Here is a 25779-nt window from a genome sequence, read left to right as displayed (position 1 = left end):
AACAGAAATTCTCTCTTTACACCTAATTTTTTATACTTTGGTGATTAGACATACAGCTGCCCAACCAAGATCGAAATTTCGTTTCCTAGGGGTGAATCTCTAAAAAAAATCCCCGGTGGGGCAGGGAAGGGATCTAAAGCAGGCATTTCCCCCCCCCCCCAACTCAGCCCTCCACCTGTTTTTTGAGACTACAACTCCCATCATCCCTAGCTAACAGGACCAGTGGTCAGGGATAATGGGAATTGTAGTCCCGAAGCAGCTGGAGGGCTGAGTTTTGGGGGGGGATGCCTGATCTAAAGGAACCCGGAATATCCAAGTCACGCGCGGGTCTTCTGATTTTTAGCTCTACGGCCCTTCCCGTGCTTTTTTTCCCCTTCCCTCCCGCCTCTTCTCGACGTGGGGCTTTCTCATTACGTCTCCCGGAGCGTGGCGGGCGCCGATTGGCCCACGTCGCCGGGCGCGAGGGCGCGCCGGGATTGGCCGGGCCCCAGGCGCGGGATGCCGGCTTCCCCCCGTCGGAGGCGCTAAATGTCCCGCGGTGGCGGGCGAGGGGGAAAGGCTCGCGGGCGGCCATGAGGCGCCTTCCGTCGGGAAAGGCGCGCGGGGCTCCGCCGGGGTGGCTGAGCGGCGCCCTCGGGGCCTTCCTTTGCCTCGCCCTCGCGGCGGCGGCGGCGGAGAAGGAGCAGCGGGTGCGTCAGGCCTGCGACACCTGCCGCGGAATCACGGAGCGCTTCAGCCAGGTGAGGGATGCCGCGACTCCTCAGCCGCCTCCTTCCCCCCCTTTAACAGTGGCAGATTTATTTATAAGCTAAACAAGCTAGATCTGAGGGCCCCACTCTCTTGGGGGACCCAAAAAAAATTAAAGGAAAAAAACTGGTTGTATAAGTTTTTTATAAGATAAAAATATAAGATAAAAATATAAGATAAAAAACATATAAAATAAAACCTACATACGTCAACAGTGTTTTGTTTTGTGATGTAAGTAATGGGCCCTGCCTGCTAGCCTGCTCTCTAAAATATCACTGGTTTGCTCATTTCTATATATAGGGTTGTATTTCACTATGAATATCCTTCTTATTAATTGTATTTCAGTTCAACAATTATATCGGGTGCTTATATTCTGCATGGACTGGTTGCATGGTGACATGTGCAAATGGCTTTAGATACCTATTAGGTCCATAAATTACCATATAACAGATATTCAGCACAAAAAACAGTGACAATTTGCTGTTGACAAAAGACAGCCGGACACAGAAAGGGCCCCATGAGCTTCACTAGCTTAAAGGTAAAGGTAAAGGACCCCTGACAGTTAAGTCCAGTCGCGAACGATTCTGGCTTTACGGCGCTCATCTCGCTTTACTAGCCGAGGGAGCCGACGTTTGTCCGCAGACAGTTTTTCTCAAAGCAAGTCACCTTTCGGAGAAGTGAAAATCTTTGGCTATATGTAATATGGCTTGTATTATAATGTAATATGGCTTGTAATATGTAATATGGCTTGTATTATACTCTCAAAGACAATAAACCCACCATGCAACAAAAGTGAACAACAAAACATTATACAGTGGTACCTCGGGTTACATACGCTTCAGGTTACAGACTCCACTAATCCAGAAATAGTACCTCAGGTTAAGAACTTTGCTTCAGGATGAGAACAGAAATCATGCTCCGGCAGCAGGAGGCCCCATTAGCTAAAGTGGTGCTTCAGGTTAAGAACAGTTTCAGGTTAAGAACGGACCTCTGGAACGAATTAAGTACTTAACCCGAGGTACCACTGTATAAGATAAAAAACAAATAAAACAAAACCTACATACAGGTAAAGGGACCCCTGACCATTAGGTCGAATCGTGGCTGACTCGGGTTGCTGCGCTCATCTCGCTTTATTGGCCAAGGGAGCTGGCGTACAGCTTCCGGGTCATGTGGCCAGCATGACTAAGCCGCTTCTGGCGAACCAGAGCAGCGCATGGAAACGCCCTTTACCTTCCCGCCAGAGCAGTACCTATTTATCTACTTGCACTTTGATGTGCTTTGAACTGCTAGGTTGGCAGGAGCAGGGACCGAGCAACGGGAGCTCACCCCATCACGGTCATTCAAACTGCTGACCTTCTGATCGGCAAGTCCTAGGCTCTGTGGTTTAACCCTTAGCGCCACACGCGTCCCCTACATACAGGTAGAGCTTAATAATTATTTCACTATTAATATACTTCTTAATTGTATTTCAGTTCATCAATTACTTTGATAAAATACATATTTTGTTATGTGCAAATTGCTTTAAATTATTGTTATTACTTATTTATTAAACTTGTATACAGTGGTACCCCGCAAGACGAACGCCTCGCAAGACGGAAAACCCGCTAGACGAAAGGGTTTTCCGTTTTGGAAGCGCTTCGCAAAACGAATTTCCCTATGGGCTTGCTTCGCAAGACGACAGCCCATAGGGAAATCTCCGGGACAGCGGGGAAGCGCAGCGCGTCTTCCCCACTGTCCTCGGACCTCCTCCCGCCGCCCGGCTTCGGAACGAATCTCCGATGCCGGGCAGGGGGGGGACGCCTCCTCCCGCCGCCCGGCATCGGAACGAAGCTCCGATGCCGGGCGGGGGGGTGGGGACACCTTCTCCCGCCGCCCAGCTTCGGATGGCTTTCCTGAAGACTTGGGGTGGGAGGAGGGTTTTCCTTCCCACCGCCAACATTCAGAATGCTGTTCTGAATGTTGGCGGTGGGGAGGAAAAACCCTCCTCCCACGCAAGCCCCGGGAACAGAGGGAAAGCGCTGCATGCCTTCCCCTCTGTTCCCGTACCTGTCCTGAAGGCTTGCGGTGGGGAGAAAAGCCCTTCTCCGCACCGCCAGCCTGGCAAGCGGTTTCCCTAGGAACGCATTAATTGATTTTCAATGCATTCCTATGGGAAACCGTGCTTCGCAAGACGAAAAACTCGCAAGAAGAAAAAACTTGCGGAACGAATTAATTTCGTCTTGCGAGGCACCACTGTACCACCCTTCATCTGCAGATCTCAGAGCAGTTCACAACATAAAATTGCAATATAAAAAACACAGTTAACTCCATAAATTACCATATAGCATATATTCAACACTAAAAACAGCAACAGTTTGTGGTTGATATTACCTTCAGTAGCTTAGGGCCTCATCAATCCGGCCCTGTCCCCCTACATCAAGCATAGGCAACCTTCGGCCCTCCAGATGTTTTGAGACTATAATTCCCATCATCCCTGACCACTTTGTCCTGTTAGCTAGGGATCATGGGAGTTGTAGGCCAACACTTCTGGAGGGCCGAAGGTTGCCTATGCCTGCCCTACATCTTAATTTGGATTCAGTTGTGACAGGTGAAGGGCCGCCCCGCATCTTTGGCTTGCCTTCTCTCTCCCTTTATCTTACCCCATCTCCCTACCTCTAGCCTCCCTTTCCCCCCTATCTTGACATTTCAATTTTTAAATCATAATTTTTATTTCATAATAATATCACTTTTTATTTCTACCCCGTCCATTTGGCTGGGTTTCCCCAGCCACACTGGGCAGCTTTCAACAGAACATTAAAAACAGGGGAACAGAACTTCAAACATTAAAAACTTCCCTAAACAATTACAATTTTACAATTTCAAGTAAGCATTTTTACAAACTTAAAAATAGCCAGTGACTATCCTTCTTCTCTTTCCATGGCATCGTGTCTTTATGTAGATATTTAGGTGGATCAAAGCTTAATTCTAAAGGGGGGGCGGGAAGAATAATCAGCATCATGTCTGTACAAGGTACCACTTTATGTAGATCCTTGGTTTTGGGTAGAGAAAGGTAGGATATGGTAGGGCAACTGAAATGATCTAGGTGGATGGAGGAAATATCCCTGCTCCCCGTGAGATGCCTGGCAATGCGATGGAAAAACAGCTCAAAAAAACTTTCCCCAGAAAGCTCAACAATTTGGTGGGTTTCCTACAAAACAAAAACAGCTCCAGGTCAATGAAATTATAGGGTTTTGCTGCAAATGTGTACAAAATCTAATAACGTGAACAAAACCTGGTGAAGGATCAATAATAACATTGCAATTTCCTTACTCCTTGGCGTAGCTTCTAGCCAGTAGGATAATAACAGAGAATAAATGAGTTCTTGCTGCTCAGTCATTTTGCATTAGTAATTCCTGGCTGTTTCCAAAAGTGCAAGCAGATTAATCACATAAAAAAAAGGGGGGGGGGAGACTCTAGTGAAGAACACACACAATAAAAATATCCCCTTTTCTCCAAATTAAGAAGGTCCCACATTGCTTCCACCTTACCTCACAAGGATATTTCCTCTGTCCCCCTGGATCATTTCAGTTGCCCTCTGCATTTTCGGCATTGCCTACCATATCATAGCACAGGGGTATTATTAATAATAATAATAATAATAATAATAATAATAATAAATTATTTATACCCCGCCCATCTGGGCGTCTTCCAACAAAACACTAAAATGCAATAACCTATTAAACATTAAAAGCTTCCCTAAACAAGGCTGCCTTCAGGTGTCTTCTAAAAGTTTGGTAGTTATTTTTCTCTTTGACATCTGGTGGGAGGGCGTTCCACAGGGTGGGTGCCACTACTGAGAAGGCCCTCTGCCTGGTTCCCTGTAACTTGGCTTCTCGCAGCGAGGGAACCGCCAGAAGGCCCTCGGCGCTGGACCTCCGTGTCCGAGCAGAACGATGGGGGTGGAGACACTCCTTCAGATATACTGGACCGAGGCCGTTTAGGACTTTGAATTGTGCTCGGAAACATACTGAGAGCCAGTGTAGGTCTTTCAAGACTGGTTATATGGTCTTGGTGGCTGTTCCCAGTCACTAGTCTACCTGCCGCTTTCTGGATTGGTTGTAGTTTCTGGGTCACCTTCAAAGGTAGCCCCACATAGAGCGCATTGCAGTAGTCCAAGCGAGAGATAACCAGAGCATGCGCCACTCTGGCGAGACAATCTGCAGGCAGGTAGTGTCTCAGCCTGCGTACCAGATGGAGCTGATAAACAGCTGCCCTGGACACAGAATAATAAGTTAATTATTAAACTTAAATAATAAGTTTATTATTATTATTTATTCCTAGGTTCTAAAACACCAATAAAAAAGCCATAGGATGCTGCCTTATAATGATCCAGACCATTGGTTTATCTTGCTTAGTGTTGTCTACACTGTCTGGCAGCAGCGCCCTGGGGTTTCAGAAAAGGGTGTCTTATCATCTGCCCACTGTACTGCCCAGTGTGTGGAGCTTCTTAAGGGCAGCCAGTTTTGAAGGAATCCACTGGTCTCAGAGAGTTTTAGGTGGTATGTTTAGTGTTTTAAAAACTCCGTTATGGTGACCACATACTAATCCAAAGTCTGTCTGGTTTTGCAATTGCTCTAGAAAATGAGATTGTCTCAAAATACTCTGTTTTTCAGGGTCTAACTGACACTGCAAAAAAGAACTTTGGAGGTGGCAATACAGCTTGGGAAGAAAAGACCCTGTCAAAGTATGAGTCCAGGTATGGTATGTGTATCTTACTTTTCAATGAGGTCATATCCTTGTCTGCAGCTTGTAAAATAACTGGACTGGATGAAATAGTCTGTGTCAGCAGGGGACATTTTTCTGAGAGCAAAGTTAGCATGCTGCTATTGTAAGAATGTCACATTGTGACACATTTGATACTTTAGTCAAGCTCCATAATCTTAGTTTTGAACATATTGGCACCCTGCTGTTACTAGGTCATAATCGCACAAATGTCTTTCACGCATTTCTGTAAAAAGTAGAATATTGTTCTGGGTTAGGTGTTGAAAACGTCTCTGGCCCAATTTCAGCATACATCTCTGCTGACATTCTCCCTCCTCCCTGCTTCTGTGTATTTTCTCCTTTTTTGGCTATCTCTAACCATACCTTGCCATAACATCTGAAATGGGCAAAACCACAAGAACAACCACCCTTGAGGAATTGTGTCCAAATGTTGCAGAACATTGTTTTGAAGTGAGCTTTCAGCCCACAGTGTGGGGAATATAATAATAACTAATATTTTTTAAAAAAATTATATCCCATCCATCTTGCTGGGTTTTCCCAGGCACTCTGAGCGGCTTACAAAAACACAACAAAGCATCAAATGTTAAAAACAAAATATCTTGTTCGAGCAAAAAACAAACATAAATAGAAACCAATAATAACAATAATAAACAGTTCACAGTTATACCCAAATTTAAATAACCGCCAACCCTGACCAAACATTTAACTAATATCAACCCAACAAAAACAAAACAGAGAAACCAAAATTAGAACTGTTGAAAACATTTTAGCCAGTTGCCCCAACCCAAGAATATCTTGGTTAATGCTAACCATAGTTTTCCTAACTCGGATGTCACAGCAAACTAGATAGAGCGAACCAAGAATGGGAGAGCTGAAGGGGAGGACCACACAAATGCAGAGAACAGTCTTCCTGCTGGGACTTTCTACACAAATCCACTGAATTCCTGGCTGTTCAAGGGCATTGGTTCAGTGTAGTGACAGTTCTGTGGACCAACTTTAAGGCAGAGACGAAGGAGAGAAAGGAACCTTTATAGCAGAGGTGGGATGCTTGTGACCCTCACCAAAGTCCTAGCCAGGATGGTCAAGAATCGGGGATGAACAGAGTTACAGCCCAACAACATCCAATGGACCGCAGGTTCTGCATCCCTGCTGTGAGCCCCGAGCACAGTTTCTTTGCAGGGGAAACACGAGTTGCTTCAAAGAGTCTGATCCAGGACAGAGGGGATGTAGTTGGGAGCAGTAGTGGGGCAGGAAAAGAAGGGAGAACATGGGCTTACTCTTGCGTAGCCCCAGGCTTCCTGAAGCCTTATTGCAAGGATTCAGAAGTTCCTTGTTTGAGAGTTCCCAGGTTCTCTTTCAACACATGCTCTGATATGAATGCTTATCTCTCCCTTTGGCATTTGCTAAGTATATTTCAAGATTAAATATTCTATAATTAAAGCGGTAAAGGCACAGTTTTCTTTGCTCTTGACCTTGCTGGGTGTATTTTGAGCTTCCTGTTGATTGCATATGCTACACAAAAAATGCTTCAGAATAATAATAATAATAATAATAATAATAATAATAATAATAATTTGTTAGTATTTATACCCTGCTCATCTTGCTGGGCGGCTCCCAACAGAATATTAACAATAAGAATAAATAAAAAGCAATAAAAGTTCAAACATTAAAAACTTCCCTAAACAGGGCTGCCTTCAGATGCCTTCTAAAAATCAGATAGTTTGAGTCTGAGTAGTAACAGATTGCTTTGCTGATCTGCACCAGTAAGGTATCATCTAAGACAATTTTGCTTAAATGTATCACTTCTACCCTGAGCAAAAGTTGGACTTTAATTTTGGAAAGTTTACAGCTGATGGAATAACATAAATGAATAGTGACTCTAATATTCTTGACCCTTTCTTATAGAAATGTGTTTTCATTTGTAAAGTTAGTTCTGAATTAGAACTCAGCAAAATAAACTGATTTGTCTTGGGTCTTTTCCCCCCACACAGTGAAATTCGTCTTGTGGAAATAATAGAGAACCTCTGTGACAGTAGCAACTTTGAATGCAACAACATGGTAGAAGAGCATGAAGAACATATAGAAACCTGGTGGTTCAAATGGTAAGAAAGAAACAAGGCAATGTTTTTTGTTGTGTTGCGTTCAGGATTGGATTCAAGAGAGGTGTAAATTAAAGACTGGATATAAACTTCCTGGAAAGCAATAAATTTTCAACCTGTGTTGATAAAACCAGCTTCTTGTATATTGTTAGCTTGGTAACTACTAATTTTATGAGATTCACTATAATATTTATTATTAATAATAATAATAATAATAATAATAATACTCCACCCCAGCCACTCTGGGTGGCTCCCAACAGAATTTACATCACAATAGAACATCAAACATTAAAAACTTTCCTAAACAGGGCTGCCTTCAGATGTCTTCTAAAAGGCCCTCTGCCTGGTTCCTTGTAACCTCACTTCTCCCAGTGAGGGAACTGCCAGAAGGAGCTGGACCTCAGTGTCCGGGTTGAACAGTGGGGTTGGAGATGCTCCTTCAGGTATACTGGGCCAAGGCCGCTAGTCATAAGTATATGCAAGGCTTGGTATTGCGTCAGGGTTTGTTCTTTCTCACAGTGATGATTTCAAAATACTTAAAGGCACTTTCACAATCGTGCATGCTAATTGAGGTCCAAACGGGATTGGCGCTCTTGTTTTTCCACCTCAGCTAAAGCACAAGCAGATCAGGGTTTTATTCTGCAGACATCGATCCAAACAGAGGTGGGTCACAATTGGTGATACCACATTAGAGAAGTGAAAATTGCAGTAAGTGGGGAAACCATTCTGAGCTACATTTCTTTATTGATTTCTCAATCTGGCAGTTAGGAAAAGCATGTAAAGCAGATGGCTTGTTGTGTCGAGTTGTTGCATCCATAACAAGTGAACCAGTCTGAGCTTTCGCATGGCCAACGTTGATGGTTGCCAGTCTCTTTTGAGCTGGCTTAGTAACGTGCAAGAAGAACCAATTTCATGCTTGAGTATCTTGTGAAAGCATGGTATGGGCTTGCCTAGTAACCTTTAGGTTACCATTAATGTTGCCTATTAGTGCTGCTGTAATGCACATGTTAACATTCTAGAGCATTACTTAGTAGGATTCCATAAGGTTCTTATTAATTCCAGATCACTTCTGCTCAATTTGCTACTAAAGAAGATATTTTATCTAACTACCAGCCATGACAGCTCCACCAGGAATCAGAAGGGCAAGTTGTTCCTCCTTTTATATCATCACTTAGCTTTAGAGACTACAAACCGGCGTTCTACCTTCAGTTAAACCTGCACAATTTAACATTTTGTTCACAGAGACTTTTATAAAATGCATACCTGCTTAACAATTTTGTGTGGGGTCCTTAGGATGAGAATGGGGATTCAAGTTAGAATTCAACTTGGTTCTTTTGAACTCGATGGGTTGATGAGTCAGTAAGGAATTTTTGAAAAGCACACAGATAATCATAAAGTAGTTTTGGTTCATCTTTTATGATAATCCAAACCCTTTACCTCTTCCATTATGCCCAGATTACAGTGGTACCTCAGGTTACATATGCTTCAGGTTACATACGCTTCAGGTTACAGACTCTGCTAACCCAGAAATAGTGCTTCGGGTTAAGAACTTTGCTTCAGGATGAGAACAGAAATCGTGCTGCGCGGCGGCAGCAGGAGGTCCTATTAGCTAAAGTGGTGCTTCAGGTTAAGAACAGTTTCAGGTTAAGAACGGACCTCCGGAGCGAATTAAGTACTTAACCCAAGGTACCACTGTATCATAAAAGATGCAGGAGGAATGGATTAATAATAGGACCCACAAAGGGGAGGATGGAAGTCCAAGAGATTTCTTGGAATCTTGTTTTTATAATTTATGTTTGATATATCTTTGTAAAATGTTAAGTTGAAAAACCAAATAAATAAATTTAAAAATAAAGTAGTGTTGGTTCAAAACAGGGAGGTGATATGACTGTGCTTAATACAGTTTGGGTGGTGCACACACATTCTTTCATATGCTAGAGTGTGTTGTGGATGTTATTTAAGCAATAAATCTAGAAAAGTGTGTGATTATAATGGTAACCAATAGTTACATCTCTGTATAGGCTATTATCACCTCCAAGCATAACATATGCCAAGGTGCTGAAGTTTGCAGCAGCTGACAAAATATCAATTTGGTTGTCGAGATTCATATTAATATTTTCCTTCAGAAATTTCCCAAGTTCTCATCCTTAATGCAGAGTTTCTTGTGACGTCTGAAAATTTGGGACATAGTTACTTGTGCTTTTGATTGTGTTAATTAGATAAGGAAATGGCTAATAATAATAATAATAATAATAATAATAATTTATTATTTATACCCCGCCCTTCTGGCCAACTTTCATGATGAAGTTGTATTACCTTTCAACTATTGTTCTTTGGTAACATAGCATTCCTACAAATGAATGATCAGCCCCAAGCACAGCATTTGGCAGATATTTATTTTTATTTTATTTTTAAAAAAGCTTTGTTACATTTAAGGACAAGCCAGACACATCTCAAAATGTTCAAGGCATCCTAAGAGAGATCCTTACTTCTGTCCATTCATCACTGCAAAATAGGTGTAGCCATACGAATTTAATGTCATGAGGGAGGATATTTGCGACTATTTCTTAACCCACAAACATGAAACATAAAATGAGACTTGCATAGAGGGTTGTATCCAACTGAGCCATACTAAGAGTAGACCCACTGAAATCCTTTTGTTTTAGTCAGTGTCTTCTCAGGTATGATTTAGTCAGATACACCCCAGAATGCTTAATCTTTTTCTTTCCCTTCCCTTTTTGCAAAGGTGTGAATCATTACTGTTCACTTTGATACTAGAACTCACTTAGCTACTATTATTCACTGTAGCTCTTCACAGGGAATTGGCACTCAGCCAACCAAGCAGGATTTAAGCACCTCTCATCAACTGATGCATGGGGTTCAATACCACCCCTTCCTGAATCTGGCAACCCAAACCACCTGTGAAATTTGGCCCTATGATGAGGATCTGTCCCGTGAAATTTGGCCCAATGATGAGGATTTGGCCCAATGAGATTCTGACTGTGAAATATGGCCTAATGATGAGGATCTGGCCGTGAATTTTGGCCCAGTGGTGAGGATTTGGCCCGATGATGAGAATCTGGCCATGAAATTTGGCCCATTGATGAGGATTTGGCCCATTTATGAGGTTCTGACCATGAAATATGGCCCAATGATGAGCATCTGGCTGTGAAATTTAGCTCAATGATGAGGATTTGGCCCAATGTGGAGGATCTGGCTGTGAAATTTGGCCCAATGATGAGGATCTGGCCATGAAATTTGGCCCAATAGTGAGGATCTGGCTGTGAAATTTGGCCCAATGATGAGGATTTGGCCCGATGATGAGGTTCTGGCCATGAAATATGGTCCAATGATGAGCATCTGGCTGTGAAATTTGGCCCAATTATAAGGATTTGGCCCAATGATGAGGTTCTGGCCGTGAAATTTGGCCCAGTGGTGAGGATTTGGCCCGATGATGAGAATCTGGCCATGAAATTTGGCCCAATGGTGAGGATTTGGTCCAATGATGAGGTTTTGGCCATGAAATTTGGCCCAGTGATGAGGATTTGGCCCAGTGATGGGGGTCTGGCTGCGAAATTTGGCTCAATGATGAGGATTTGGCCCATGGAGCCAAAAAAGTTTCCACACCCTTGATCTGCACTGGCCAGCAGCAGATATCCAGGATTTAAGTCAGGGGATATTCCTAGCCCTCTCTTGAGATGCCAGAGCTTGAACCTGGGAATTTCTGCATACAAAGCGGATGCTGTGTCCTGAGCCATTCTCCCTCAGCCAAACTGCACCCTGGGGGTAAAGATGACTGTTCGCATTGGCAGAATACCTAGTGCTACATTGGAATGCCACCATAGGAATGTTTGCAATAGTGGTGAGCTTAACATAGCATCTCGGAGTCTCTGACGGCTCGGGCAAAACCAGTAGTGTATTGGAGGTAAGTGAGACAAAGCTGACCAAAGCAGGCTGCCACTTTTAGCTCTCTCCTTCCATCACAGGTCTTTTGTTTCTATTTGAAGATGTGTTTGCTTGACACGCTGGACTGTTTGGCGGCTGATATATCAAATTTAAGGTTGCAAATGCTGAAGGTTGAGGCGATAAAGCTGCAGGCTGACCCCAGCCCACGAAACCATTTTCACCACACTCTTCCAAAATCCAGTGCCGCCTCTTATCTTAAAAAATGCCACTTCTCCTGTAGAGAACGGGGCTCAGTTTTAGAAGGGCTTTTCTCCCCGTAGCAGGGGAATGAGGAGGTCTGCTCTCTGGCTGAGTGTTTTCCTACCTGTAGTGTGTGTCTTACCCACCTAGCTATGTGTGGACCATATATGTTTATGTGTGTTGGATGTGCAATTCTGCACTGGCCAACCCAATGGTTAGGTACCTCTGTCTTAAAAGGTGTCTGTCTGGTGTGTGTGTGTGTGTGTGTGTGTGTGTGTGTGTGTGTGTGTTGCAGACACCCCCAAGTTGCCCTCTCCACCCTGGGCACACCCAGAGGGGAAGGGAATACTTCTTGTATTTCTATTGTGACATCAGTTGGTGGTCTCTTGACCTCCACTATAAACCTGGGAGCCAAGTTTCTTATCTTGAAAGATGCTAGAAGGTGAAAAAGTACCAGATCAGTCATGATGGACAATCTAATATCGCTGGCTATGCATATTTATTGCACACTGTACCTGCTTCCCCATCTAAACCCTCCTTGACAATTTTAATTGACATTCTCTAGAACTTTGATTTCAGTAAGTTCAGACTAATGATAATAATACAATTGGATGTGAACAGAACTCTTATCTTCTGTTCAAGAAATACATTTTTATTTTGTTTGTTTGTATTTACAGGAAGAAGAAATCTCCTGATTTGTTTAAGTGGCTTTGTATAGAAACAATAGAAGTTTGCTGTCCTGCTGGAACACATGGTCCAGACTGTGTTGGTAATTAAACGACAATAATAAAATATTGGGGTATCTTTAATCATACACAGAAGCTTTCATTTAGTTCTAGCCTTTTACTATCATTGATTAGTTCGATTCAAAATACAATAGAAGGTCTCAGTTTCAGTAGCCGGCATCTCCAGGTAAGGCTGGGAGACACTCCCTGCCTGAAACACAGAAGAGCAGCTGCCGGTCAGTGCAAACAGTAGTGAGCTAGATGGACTAATGGTCTGACTTGGTATAAAGCAGTTTCCTACGTTCCTACGGCTATGTCTGGTGATGTGATGGTGGAAGAAGAAAGATGCTTCTGTGAGCTGCCTGAGCTGCGGTTCTCCCAGCAAACATAGGGAAGGTGCCTAGTAGGCCAATTTATTTTTTCAGTCTCGGTGATACTGATGTAAGAGGGAAAGTGAAAAAATGGCTACGGGGGGAGGGGGGATGTGTGCTGAGGAGGGAGCGGTTACAGCCAGTTTAGAAGTGTGGAGATGGTGTATGACGAACATGTGCTTTGGGTTATTGGCTCGCACAAGTGGATGGGCTACTTGGAGCCTTTGTTGGGTCAGTAGCAAGACAGTTCATAGGAATGTGGAATCTCAAAAACCAACAGGTTATATTGTGGCATAGGGTGTTATTGCTAGGGGAGTCTGCATCAGGGCACAGTTCGTTGAAAAAGTTGAGCTAAGCTGAAAGGTTTGGAGAGGCAAAAATGCAAGGCATTTTGGGAGGGGGTGGGAGAAAAATCACAGCATGTTCAGGCCACAGAGGGCTCACTGCAGTAGTGTTAGCTGCAGAGGCTTTTCATCCCCCCTGCCCTTTTAGATTCTTCTTCTTCTTCTGGTTGCTGTGGTGGTGTTCCTCCTAAGCAGCTTGCCACCCATGGGGGGGGGGGCAACCTGCAAATGGGCCTTCAAAAATAGGGACAGAATATTTTCAGCACAGCTTTAGTAAGAAGCAAAGGGAAAAACCTTTTGTGAAGAGGCTTGTGAATGTTGATCAAGAGGCTGCAGCGAGAGAAGTGGCCATGGGGAGAAAATATTGTCCGGCTTCGTTCACGTGAAATTCTTAAACTTGCTGTTTTTGTGTTAATCTAAGCTTGCCGCGGAGGATCAGAAAGACCTTGCCACGGAAATGGCAACTGTGCTGGAGACGGCACCCGAGGTGGTGATGGATCCTGCCGCTGTAAAAGGGAATACCAAGGAGAATTTTGTTTGGACTGCTCCGACGGCTACTACAACTCTCACCGAAACGACACACATTCTGTTTGTACAGGTACGCCTGCATGCTTTACATTTAAAGCCTTTATAACAGTCCGGAGAACTGTAATTGCTTCCGCACAACAAAGGGGACTTTGGACTGGAGTTTCTCCAGGAACATTTTGCTTTGTTGTGCGAGAAGCTGTTTGTGAGCTGGCATGGGAAAAGAAAAGTCAGAAGTCCGGTTAGATATAACACGGAACCGTGGGCATGCCCAGTTGCTTGCAAGATTTCGGGCAGTGCTTTTTACGGTTAAATTGTCGCTAAATATTTCTGAACTTTCTATATTTCAATCCAGGAGTGGTCCGTGAGGAGGGTCGGTGCCATGCTGCTGGAGCCACTGCTGCTTACTAGCAGAAGGAAGGGCAAGCTGGCAAGGGAGGTTGTTGCTAGCCAGGCACGACTGTTAGTCTAGCTCTCTCCCCCTGATGTGTCTTCACAGCACCATCTCAACCCTCTCCCAGTAAGTGGCACCACCTCTCTCCTCACTGACTGCTCCCGATCCGCATCCCAGATTAGCTAGAACAAGCACAGTCCATGGAAAGAAGATAAGGTCCCTAGCAGAGAAGAATGCCAGATCAAGTTGATGGACTATGCCAAAGTGACAAGAAACACAAATCAGGAAGGCCAAAATTTTAATAAGCAATGGGGAAAATTTATAATCTATCATAAAAACCATTGTAAATAGCTAAAACCATTAGCGGGATTGGAATAACACTTGTAGTTTAGTGGTGAATTTTGGAAATACAGTGGAAGCTCTATTCACAACCAAAGTCTGTTCTGGAGGGCCTGTACTTATGGCGAAATGGGTTGCTGGTAGAAGCGCCATTGTGCACAGGCGCATTCGGCGGCAGCCTGCTTCTGCGCATGTGCAGACAGTGGCAGCCGCTTCTGCGTGTGGGTGAATCGCAGCAAACCCGGTGTTTACTTCCGGGTTTCTCGTGGTCGCAACTTGGAATGGGCTTAACTAGAGCGGGACATAAATAGAGGTTCTACTGTAATGGAGATTCAAAAGATTTGGATTATTATAAAAGATGCAGGAGGAAATGATTAAGACCCACAAAGGGGAGGAGGGAAGTCCAGAAGATTCCTTGGAATCTTGTCTTTATATTGTATGTTTGTGATTGTAAAATTTTAATTTGAAAAACCAAATAAATAAATTCTTAAAAAAGAACAAGCACAGTCCTATACTTGTCTACTCAGAAGTAAGCCTTGTTGAATTCAAGTAAGTGAGAATAGGATTATAGCCGTAATCTCACTTTATTCCGTCAAAGCCAAACTGTTTTGCTAAAGTGGAAGAAGAAACCCGTCCTGTGTGTCTTGTTGATCAGAACCCAAAAACAGTGGAGTCATTATTTGGGTGATAACCTGATAGCCTTTTTCAGTTTGCACGCTCACTACTTGTTCCACTGCTTTTATAAGGTAGTGCTTTATGTAACTTTGTAACGTTGCTACTTATTTTACCGCGTTAATTAAATAACATGCCAGGATGTGCAAACATTTCACGAGCCAATTCACATACAATTATTTGCATTATCGACGCCTCTGAAGTAACCCTAGAATCAGTTTAACTATATAACGTAAACCTAGATTCGGTTTTAAATGTGCTCGCCAGGATCTGAAATGAAGTCTCGAGTCTTTCTCTGTCTTCACAGCTTGTCATGATTCGTGTAAAACGTGCAGTGGAGCAACAAACTCAGACTGTAAGGAATGTAAAGAAGGTTGGACCAGAAATGAAGACGCCTGTGTGGGTTAGTAAGATATCCAATAGAAAACAAAGCATTCAGTTTAGAGAAGACCTAAGACCTAATATATAATATATAACATGTTTATAATCATACACATGTAGATACTTGTCTTTGTGCCATTTCTCCCCCACCCCAGGCATCTTAACTGAAAGTTAAAAAGTACATACAGTCGTACCTTGGAAGCCAAACGCCTTGGCACTCAAACGTTTTGGCTCCCGGACTCAGCAAACCCAGAAGTGAGTGTTCCGGTTTACGAACGTTCTTTTGGAACCCGAACGTCCGGCGTGGCTTCCGCGGCTTCCAATTGGCTGCAGGAAGCCACACCTTGGTTTCAGAACGTTTTGGAAGTTGAACAGACTTCCGGAACGGCTTCCGTTCGGCTTCCAAGGTACGACTGTAATTATACATGTACTAAACATGGTGAGACATAAATAGGAAAAAAAAAAGAAAAGTAGAAGGGAAAGTAAAGGGCCATTTCTCAAGCAGAGATGCATTTACATAGATTCAGCTGCTGGGTTGCAGAACACTGTTTTTATCTAAACAAGTTTGGAGCTGGGAGGACTTCTCCGATCCAGGCTTACAGCTGTTGGTTTCAGTTTGCTTTTTAACTAGTTGACCCACTAAATTATTGGTTGACCCTCCTGATTTTGTTACATATGAAGGGGAAGATTACAGAAGACTGTTGGTTCCTGATGTGCCTTTTGTTTTATTGAATCGTTTCAAGGCTGTTACCTGCCACCTCTCCGTCGAATGCCAAAATACAGCATTTCCAATCGAAAGCAGTTGGAAAAAAATCTATCGACAAATTCAAATAACGATCAGACGTTCACCAAGAATGGCATAGTATAAATGCAAGGGTACGGTTAAATAGCGCAATCCCCACTTAACTGCATATCAAAAACAGAAAGCAAGTGCAAAGTCAATGAATGAAAAGGCTAAACCACCCCTTGCTACTACTAGTCTCCTTTGCAAAGCTTGGTTTGAATCCGGATGAGGAACTTCTGGCTCCACAGAATTTGGCAGATGGAAAGGAAAATCACCGTCAATCCAATGCCATTTGGAAAATGGGTTTATCATAGAATTGCAGCATTGGAAGGCCCCCCCACCCCCGAGGGTCATCAAATCCAGCCCCCTGCAATGCAGGAGTCTTTTGCCCAACATGGGTTTCTACCCTGAGATTAAGAGGTACCGACTCATGACTTTAAAAGATACATTTTTGGTGAAGTAATGCATGCCATTGTAGGGGTCAGACTAGGTCACATGCAAGGGTAAGAAGCTCATGGTTTCCCTCTTATTCATCCTCTGATTTCCTACATTCCTTTCTAGCCTGTGCAAATCACGGTCTCCAAACAATTTGATGAGGCTGAAGTGGGAAAGAAGAATCAACAGCCCCTCCCTTATATGCATAATAAGCACTTTCTGTTCATGAGCAGATCTCTTTGGAACCAGACATTTCCCCCCCCCCCGCCCCCTTTGAAGCATTCTGTTCATATGGCAATGCTAACTTTCCAAATTTATGTTCACCTTTGCAGATGTGGATGAATGTGCCGTAGAAGAGTCTCCATGCAATACGGACCAATTTTGCTTAAACACAGAGGGCTCTTTCTCCTGCAAAGGTTTCTTTTCCATATATGTATATATTTAACCTTAAGTTGTAGCTTGCTTAATTGTATAAGAGCTGAAACAAATGTCAGATTTGTTGCGTGAAAACCATCGATAGATGTTCATGTTTAAAGAAGAGCTTGTCACGCTTCCTTTGGCATAAACAGATGTACAGTGGTACCTCGGTTGTCGAACGTAATCCATCCCAGAAGACCATTCGACTTCCAAAACGTTTGATAACCAAGGCTCAATGGGCGATCGGAAAATTACATTGAAAAAATAGGGAAATGCACCTCAGAAAGCCATTCGACTTCCAAGGTGCGTTCAAAAACAGAAGCAGTTACTTCCAGGTTGTCGGTGTTCAGCTTCTGAAATGTTCGGCAGCCGAGATGTTCAGCAACCGAGATTTGACTGTATATACTTTCTGGGTTTGGTTTGGAGTGAGGTGTAACTATGGTACATCTCAAGTGGGATGCTTGTTGTGGCTTCCCCACCACCCGAAATTGTGAATCTTAGTGTTTGTCCTCAAGTAGTACCTCGGGTTAAGTACTTTATTTGTTCCAGAGGTCCGTACTTAACCTGAAACTGTTCTTAATCTGAAGCACCACTTTAGCTAATGGGGCCTCCTGCTGCTGCCGCGCCGCCAGAGCATGATTTCTATTCTCATCCTGAAGCAAAGTTTTTAACCTGAAGCACTTATTTCTGGGTTAGCGGAGGCTGTAACCTGAAGCATATGTAACCTGAAGCGTATGTAACCCAAGGTACCACTGTACATGGAGAAATATAATACGTGAGCTACATGGATACACTATGCTGTGATTCAGTGGCTCTGGGAAATGTCTCTGCGATTGCAGGAACCCTAGTAAAGTAATTCTGTAGCAACACTTCTCACATTTAATTTCTGCAGGTAGAATTTGATGTCACACTAAGGTGACAGCACCCACATTTCCACTTGCCAGATAGAACAATTTCCCCTCTCTCCTTGCCGCGTGCTGCTCTGGGGGTTCCCTTGACCCACCTCCAGAGTGATCAGAATGGGTCTTCATGGATATTGGCATCACCAGGGAGGGGGAAGGAATGCAGCTAGGAAGCGATCCTTAGTAAATAATTTTGAGAGAAAGGAAAAGGCACCCAAATAGGGGAGAATGATATGAACAGGGCAGGATAGAAGATAATGAGATCTCAAAAGAGAAGCAAGGAGTTAAATATATTAGTTGAATTGTGGCCATTTTCCCATTGATGACAGTAGTCTTGGAAAATTAACAGAAAGGTTTTTGTAATGTTGTTGCTTCCAACTTCATGTATATTTAGTTGGCTAGCAGTGTTAACAGAAAGCCGAAAGGTTGAACTGCAAATATCTGGATATAAGAGCATTCGCACATGTACTGTTCTTTCCGGGGTTTGCGTAGCTTTGCCTCAAGTTGCCTGAGTGTAGCCGTTGTGGTCTTCAAGTAATGTTACTGCTTGCCTAATTTGTACATAGACATTTGTTGTTTATTGGTTAGATTTCTTACTGTCCTTCACAATCCCTTTGCAACAATATATTCATAGCATTCAATACAAGCTTAAACGGGTTTATAAACTTATAAAAATAAATTAAAGGATTCTGTACGCAAAGCAGCACCATGTAGGTTAAACGCAATAGGTGGGTCCGACAAAAATTAGCTTCAGTTTGTTCTCTAAGCAAGTTTTCACCTTAGTTTACAGTGATTTTAAAAAGTTCCATTTTATGTTTCAGCATGCGATCAGGGCTGCTTGGGATGCACAGGAGAAGGGCCCAGCAAATGTAAAAGCTGCGTACCTGGCTATGAAATGAAAGATGAAAAATGCACAGGTTAGATTTCTACTTTTTTATGAAAGTCAGAGTCAAGACACAACTCTAAAAGCCTGGGAGAACAAAAAAAAGTATTTAACTGCTACCAAAAAGGCAAGAATGTGTTCCTGATTTCCAGGGAGGAGAATTTCATAAGTCATTTTAAGCATGTTCTATATGCTTGAATTTTTAATTCCTACACTTCAAACTAGGCCTGCAAAACACAAATATTTATTTGTGTTTGTATGTGTGCTTATTGATATCAGTAAACAGCAGCTGGCTACGGTTCAATGATTATCGGTGTGGAAATTGCTTCATTCTGCGTAATCTTTGTTGCTGCTTGTATATGTGAGCAAATAAAGTAAAAGAAGCAGAACATTTGTATTAGAACATTTTTATCCGTGTACATTTGCACCGAATTAAACTTTTCGCGATACTCTTTCCCTTTTTAAAATAGATGTAGATGAATGTACCTCGTCCGAAAAGGTGTGTGTAAGAGAAAACGAAGACTGCGTTAATACCGCAGGGGGTTACAAATGTGTCTGTTCCGAGGGTTTTCAAGATGAAGATGGTTCTTGCGTTGCAACGGTAAAAGGAGGTCAGTGGCTGTTTGTTACCGAAGGTTTTGCAGGCTATTGGTAGGGTCATGTAGCAAATCCAGTGTTAATTGCACAACTGCTGCTGCATAATCGTCTCAGCCTCGCTTGCATTTTCAATCACCGTTCCCCAGCCAGATCTAACCTTTCTCATTTTGATTCTTTTGCATTATTGGTCCAGTGTGATGTCGTGGACTAGGATTGGAAAGGCTAATTTCTAGGTCTTCACCCAGCCATGAATCTCATTGAGTGACCTAGCACCGGTTAATCCAACCATCTTCACGGGTGGAGGGGGTGCTTGAGCATAAAATGTCTTGGGTTGCATCATGCCCACTGCCATGAGCTCCTTGAAGGAATTAGGATAAAAATATAGCAAATAAGTCCTCCACATACACTTCTTTTTTGTATAATTTTTTAATTAAGTTTTTCTGCTTCACATTTTAGAATACTCATTTAAACAACTTTAAAATATCAATGATTTCCATTCTTTCTTTCCATGGTTCATTTTACATATCATAGATCCCTGCGTATTTTGCTTAAACTAAACCATTCAGTATTCCATTGTTACAACCATCAAAATTTATTTACATTGTTGAATTTATCTTAATGCTGCCAACATTTTTCAAAGTAGTAGTAACAGTAATAATTTATTATTTATACCCGCCCATTTGGGCGGCTCCCAACAGAATATTAAAAACACGATCAAACATCAAAAGCTTCCCCTAACAGTACACAATTTTCACCCATATATTCAATAAACATTTTCCAATCCACTTTAAACGTATGTTCTTCTTGCTCTCTTATTCTATATGTTAAGTCTGCAAGCTGCACATATTCCATCAATTTTAGTTGCCATTCTTCTTTGGTTAGGACAGCACTCGTTTTCCATTTTGAGGCTAACAAAACACTCCCTATACACTTCTTTTCCCTACATCTGATTTGAAAATCCATTAATGGTTGGTCTTCATGGTCCAAAAAAATTGTCAAATTGAATGGCAAGCCCCTTGTAGATTCTCAGCAGGGTCAAATTCTTGGCATTGCTTAAAAAACCAAGGAAATTTGGTTGCCTTCTTTTTTAAAAAAGGGGGGGGCTAGATTTAGGGGGGTGCATGATGTGTTTTTTACCTGTGCAGAGAGCCTTTTCAGCCCGCCCCCCCTTTCAGCAGAAGCCCCCCTCCCCAGTTGGCAGAAACCTTCTGGAGTGGTATCCTGTGAACTTGAAGAGCCCCCAGGTGAGGGTTGCCCCATCCACCCTGGGCAGCTTCCAGCAAATTATAAAACCACAGTAAAACACCACACAGTAAAACCTCCTGATACAGGGCTGCCTTCAGATGTCTTCTGAAAGTCTGATAGTTGTCTTTTTCCTTGACATCTGATGGGAGGGCGTTCCACAGGGCGGGCGCCGCTACCGAGAAGGCCCTCTGCCTTGTTCCTGCCTCTTACAAATAGTGTTAACTGTGTAGGTGTTTTGTTTTAACAAAGATGCATTACTTTTGACAGAAGTGGAGACGCCCACAAATGTATCTTCGTCAGATGCCCATGAGGAGTTATGATCTACATTCCAAGATGACAGACATTGGTACCAAACCTTTAAGTTATTGGACCGAACAGCTGCCACCTGAGATGTAAATGGTATTAAATAACCTCAGGTCGCCAGTAAGTTTCTCTCTGGAACTTAATGATGGATTGCCCTTTCAACTGCATTTCTTTGTGAAACATAAACAATTGTCACTTTTTATACTGCCACTGAACTACCTTAGTAGACGTTGTTGGAGATAGATACGTCTTTCCCCCCGGTGTATTTGGTTAAATTGAACGACTTATTGCCGAGTCCTGCAAAACATTGCTCCTTCTGTAAATGAAAATGAATTGGCTAACTTAAGTACTTTTAGATCAGGATGGATTTTCTACGACCAGCGCTTGTCTTTTCGATACCAGCAAAAGGAGATGCTGTTTTATGGAAAAGGCTCCTCTTGCAAATGAAAGCTGAATGTCAAGTGCGGCATTCAATAAAGATTTATTTTGACTGCTTTGTATTTTGTGTGCCTTGTGTGTTAGCATCTGTTGCATGGGGGGGTGGAGGAATTGTTAGTTTATAGGTGAATCGACTTCTGCCTTAAGTCATTCTCCTGTAGAAATCAGCTGGTCTTTAAGAGGGAAGCCATCTTAATTTTTTGTCCCATAACCCTTCACCAAAGGAAGATTGTTTTTCTTTGCCTTACTGTACAGCAGGGGTTGGGAAACTTTTTCTCTCCTGAGAGCTGAAGTCTGTTCTGGAGACCACATGGCAGAGGTGGGCGATGCTAAAATTGGCAGAGCAACAAATGCAGTTGCCCAGTTCCTGCAAACACTCGCATAATCCTCCGTAACCATCTAGACAAAAGGTATTTTCAAGAATGCAGGGACACTTGCTAACCCGACCAAAACACTTGAGGTGCGAAGGAGGATCAGGGAAGGGTGAGGAGATGCTTCAGTTCAATTGATGCAGAGGGCTTTGCAAAATTTGAAGAAAATGGCTTACAACTTAGATTCACAGACTTTTAAAAGTGGAGAAGAGAACTCTGTGACTGTTTAACTACAAATGCACTGAACTGATTACTGGAGATCCACCTAGCGGCTGCTGGTTCGTCAACAGCTTTTAAAATGCTGCTGTTAATGCAGACAGATTTAGGAAATAAAATACTGCAAACATAAGCTTCAGGGCATTTATGCAATTAGGTGGAGGGTTTGAGTATATTACTCTTTTCTGGATGCTTGTGTTATTCTTTGGCTTCACCTGTGTTGATGTCATCATGAGCTCTAATATATTTTCCAAAGAAAGGGAAAAGCTGGAAGGGGCGCAGTTATAATTTATTGCAAAAATATTAGAATCTTATATGGGGGAAGCTCTGGGGTTTTTTAACTTTACATCCCCCCCCCCAAAAAACAACAACAACACAGAGCACATCATTATTCCTGGGATTTCTTCCCCTAACACACACAACACACACATTTTTCTCTGATGTTTTAGACAAGTCTTTTTTCCTCTCATGCAAGATGGGGACAATGTCATCTAACACGGTGGCTTAAAAAATCCTGGCTGCTTCAGAAATATTGTTTTTACTCATGAGCAAATTATAGATAGATTAATCGATCAAAATAGTAAAACTCATATGATTAATTGATTCCAATAAGTTTAAACTTTTTTTGTTCCGTCAACTGCCCTGAGACCTCCGGGTATAGGGCAGTATATAAATTCAATAAGTAATAATAATAATAATAATATAATATGCTGTATCATATACAAGGGGTAGGTAATTATAAACCTGAGTCCCTGCCTACAGAACTAAGATGCTGTGAATAAGAGAGTCTCAAGTCATACTTGCATTAATATCAGATTGCTTATTTAGCATGACCAGGTATGTGACACGTGGCCTAGGGCAAAGACTCCTGACTCCAGTGGTTCTAATCTCAAACTTTTCTCTGGACCACACTTTCAGAATTAAAATTTGCTAACGCCACACTGGATTTTTAATTGATGAGAAATACATTGGAAAACGAAAAACAACTGGCAGTTCTTTGATTTAGAACAGAGAACACAACTGCTTTATAATGTGATCATGGGACATCCAAAATGTTTAAAACAATGCAACTACGTAAGATCACGAATCATTCTGAAAATGTAATTATAAATGAGCCTCTTATATATGTACCGTAAGTACAAACTCAGTGAGAGGTGTGAGCTTGCTTTGGCCAGGTAATCTCATTTATATTGGGTCTAATTTGAGACATGCAAGCTCTCATCTCATCAACAAAGAAGCCTTTCTCCCCCCCCCCCCCGATCCTTCATAATTTGTTGAAACTCCCTGTTCACAACAATGTCGTGGAGAAGCACAGAAGAAAAGTCAGTGCTCTTGAAGAGATGCATGAATTCTGTTTCTGGTTGTATATCCACATTGCACTGAAATGTTTAAATGTTTCTCTGATTGGCCTTGAATCTCCCCACTACACTTGCTATCCTTTTTCCTGCAACACACTTTGAGGACCGATATAGACTAGCATTCTGTAAAATATATTCAGCTGCAGAGACAGACATAGTTATACGTAGATTTGAGGGGATGCTGGTGGCGCTGTGATCTAAATCACTGAGCCTCTTGGGCTTGCCGATCGGAAGGTCAGTGGTTCGAATCCCCATGACGGGGTGAGTTCCCATTGTTCTGTCCCAGCTCCTGCCAACCTTGCAGTTCGAAAGCACGTCAAAGTGCAAGTAGATAAATAGGTACCGCTCCAGCGGGAAGGTAAACAGTGTTTCCATGTGCTCTGGTTTATGTCACACTGTCCCATTGCGCCACAAGCGGTTTAGTCCTGCTGGCCACATGACCCGGAAAGCTATCTGTGGACAAATGCCGGCTCCCTCGGCCTGAAAACGAGATGAGCGCTGCAACCCCATAGTCGCCTTTGACTGGACTTAACCATCCAGGGGTCCTTTACCTTTACCTATAAGTAGATTTGATGTGGGTGGCTCTGTAGAACTAGAAATTGTTTCCTCTTTTATATGTAGTGAGCTTAGTCGTATCACACAGCCTTTTTCAACCTCACTCCCCATGTGAATAATGTTAAAACGGAAAAAAAAACTGTCCCAAACTGAAAGCACCGTCCCATCTTTCTAAATCGGGTCAGCAAACTTTTTCAGCAGGGGGCTGGTCCACTGTCCCTCAGACCTTGTGGGGAGCTGGACTATATTTTAAAAATAAAAATAAAAATGAATCCCTATGCCCCACAAATAACCCAGAGATGCATTTTAAATAAAAGGACACCTTCCACTCACGTAAAAACATGCTTATTCCCGGACCGTCTGTGGGCCAGATTTAGAAGGTGATTGGGCCGGATCTGGCCCCCGGGCCTTAGTTTGCCTAGTAAAGGTAAAGGGGACCCCTGACCATTAGGTCCAGTCGTGACCAACTCTGGGGTTGCGGTGCTCATCCCGCTTTCTTGGCCGAGGGAACCAGCGTACAGCTTCCGGGTCATGTGGCCAGCATGACTAAGCCACTTCTGGTGAACCAGAGCAGCGCACGGAAACGCCGTTTACCTTCCCGCCGGAGCAGTACCTATTTATCTACTTGCACTTTGACGTGCTTCCGAACTGCTAGGATGGCAGGAGTAGGGACCGAGCAACGGGAGCTCACCCCATCGCGGGGATTTGAACTGCCGACCTTCTGATTGGCAAGTCCTAGGCTTAGTGGTTTAACCCACAGCGCCACCCGTTTGCCTACCCATGTTCTAAATGGTCTGCAGTGCAGCATTTAAGCGCTTTCAGCCACAAGAGGGCACCCTTCATCTCTTGCTAGCATAACTCAATGATTGAATAGTCTGTGGGGAAACCAGCAATATAGTTACTACAATGTAATAATGCTAATGATGATGATGTTTAGCCTGAGAAAGAGGAGACTGAAAGGACAGAGGATAGCCACCTTGAAATCTCCAAAGGACTTTCACATGGAAGACGGAGCAAGTTTGTTTTCTTCTGCTCTGGAGGTTAGTCCCCAGAAGAAGGCATCCAAAACTGGAAACCAAGCCGGGAACGGTTAAGGGAGTTGGGTATGTTTAGCCTGGAAAAGGGGGAACTGAGAAGAGAGATAATATCTATCTTCAAATATCTAAAGGTTGGAGAAAGCTTGTTTTCTCCTGCTCTGGATGGTAGGACCCGAACGAATGGATTGTATGGACAACTTGAATGCCTGGAATGGGGTTTGAGACCAATATTCATCAGGGCAGGTGGATGAGAGGAAGGAAGTCAGTTTGCTGGTTTGAATTTCGAAAGAGGTAGGAAGAGCTGTGAACTTTAAGCGTCCTTGAGTCAATCTCCTGGTGCCTGTTGCAGGATTAGTGACAGTGCTGCCTATTCAAAGAGTGTGGCTGCCTCCAGTATGCAAATATTATGATGACAATTTAAACCCGAACCAGTAGATTCAAGTCACAAGAAAGGAGATTCCGACTCAACATTAGGAGGAACTTTCTGACAGCAAGAGTTGTTTCAATCACAGTAATATAGACACAACACATAGGCTAATAGTTGTTAGAGAATATATAATAGAATAATGATATCATTCAAATAGTGGGAATAAACCAACAAGAGTTCATATATACAGTGTAACAGAGAAGAACATAAAGCCATATGTTAAAGATAGGTGTCAAAAGACAGTCTCACAATAGTCTTTAAAACGTTTCAAACAGAAGACCTCAAAAGTATCAAAAGTAACCTTTCT

At 42.9% G+C, this 25779-nt stretch overlaps 1 protein-coding gene across 1 annotated transcript; it reads left to right on the top strand.

Moving 5' to 3' along the window:
- The first annotated feature begins 509 nt into the window (after positions 1 to 509).
- On the top strand, positions 510 to 21570 carry CRELD2 (cysteine rich with EGF like domains 2). The gene is made up of 10 exons (XM_081023798.1): positions 510 to 740; positions 5400 to 5482; positions 7500 to 7610; positions 12431 to 12522; positions 13615 to 13791; positions 15431 to 15526; positions 17056 to 17139; positions 18864 to 18959; positions 19396 to 19536; positions 21035 to 21570. The coding sequence occupies exons 1-10, from the start codon at positions 573 to 575 to the stop codon at positions 21085 to 21087; spliced, it is 1101 nt and encodes a 366-aa protein (XP_080879924.1). The 5' UTR covers positions 510 to 572; the 3' UTR covers positions 21088 to 21570.
- The last annotated feature ends 4209 nt before the right edge of the window (positions 21571 to 25779 follow it).

This window comes from Podarcis pityusensis, assembly GCF_964106645.2.
Source record: "Podarcis pityusensis genome assembly, chromosome: 10".
Lineage (NCBI taxonomy): Eukaryota > Metazoa > Chordata > Lepidosauria > Squamata > Lacertidae > Podarcis > Podarcis pityusensis.
Note: the sequence above shows the minus strand (reverse complement) of the source record. Positions and strands in the feature narration are given on the sequence as shown.

Excerpts from the sequence above, each read along its gene's own strand:
- CRELD2 (XM_081023798.1), top strand. The coding sequence starts at position 573 with ATGAGGCGCCTTCCGTCGGGAAAGGCGCGCGGGGCTCCGCCGGGGTGG. Across the intron at positions 13,792-15,430 it reads CACACATTCTGTTTGTACAG|CTTGTCATGATTCGTGTAAA; the intron begins GTACGCCTGCAT and ends CTGTCTTCACAG. Across the intron at positions 15,527-17,055 it reads AAATGAAGACGCCTGTGTGG|ATGTGGATGAATGTGCCGTA; the intron begins GTTAGTAAGATA and ends TCACCTTTGCAG.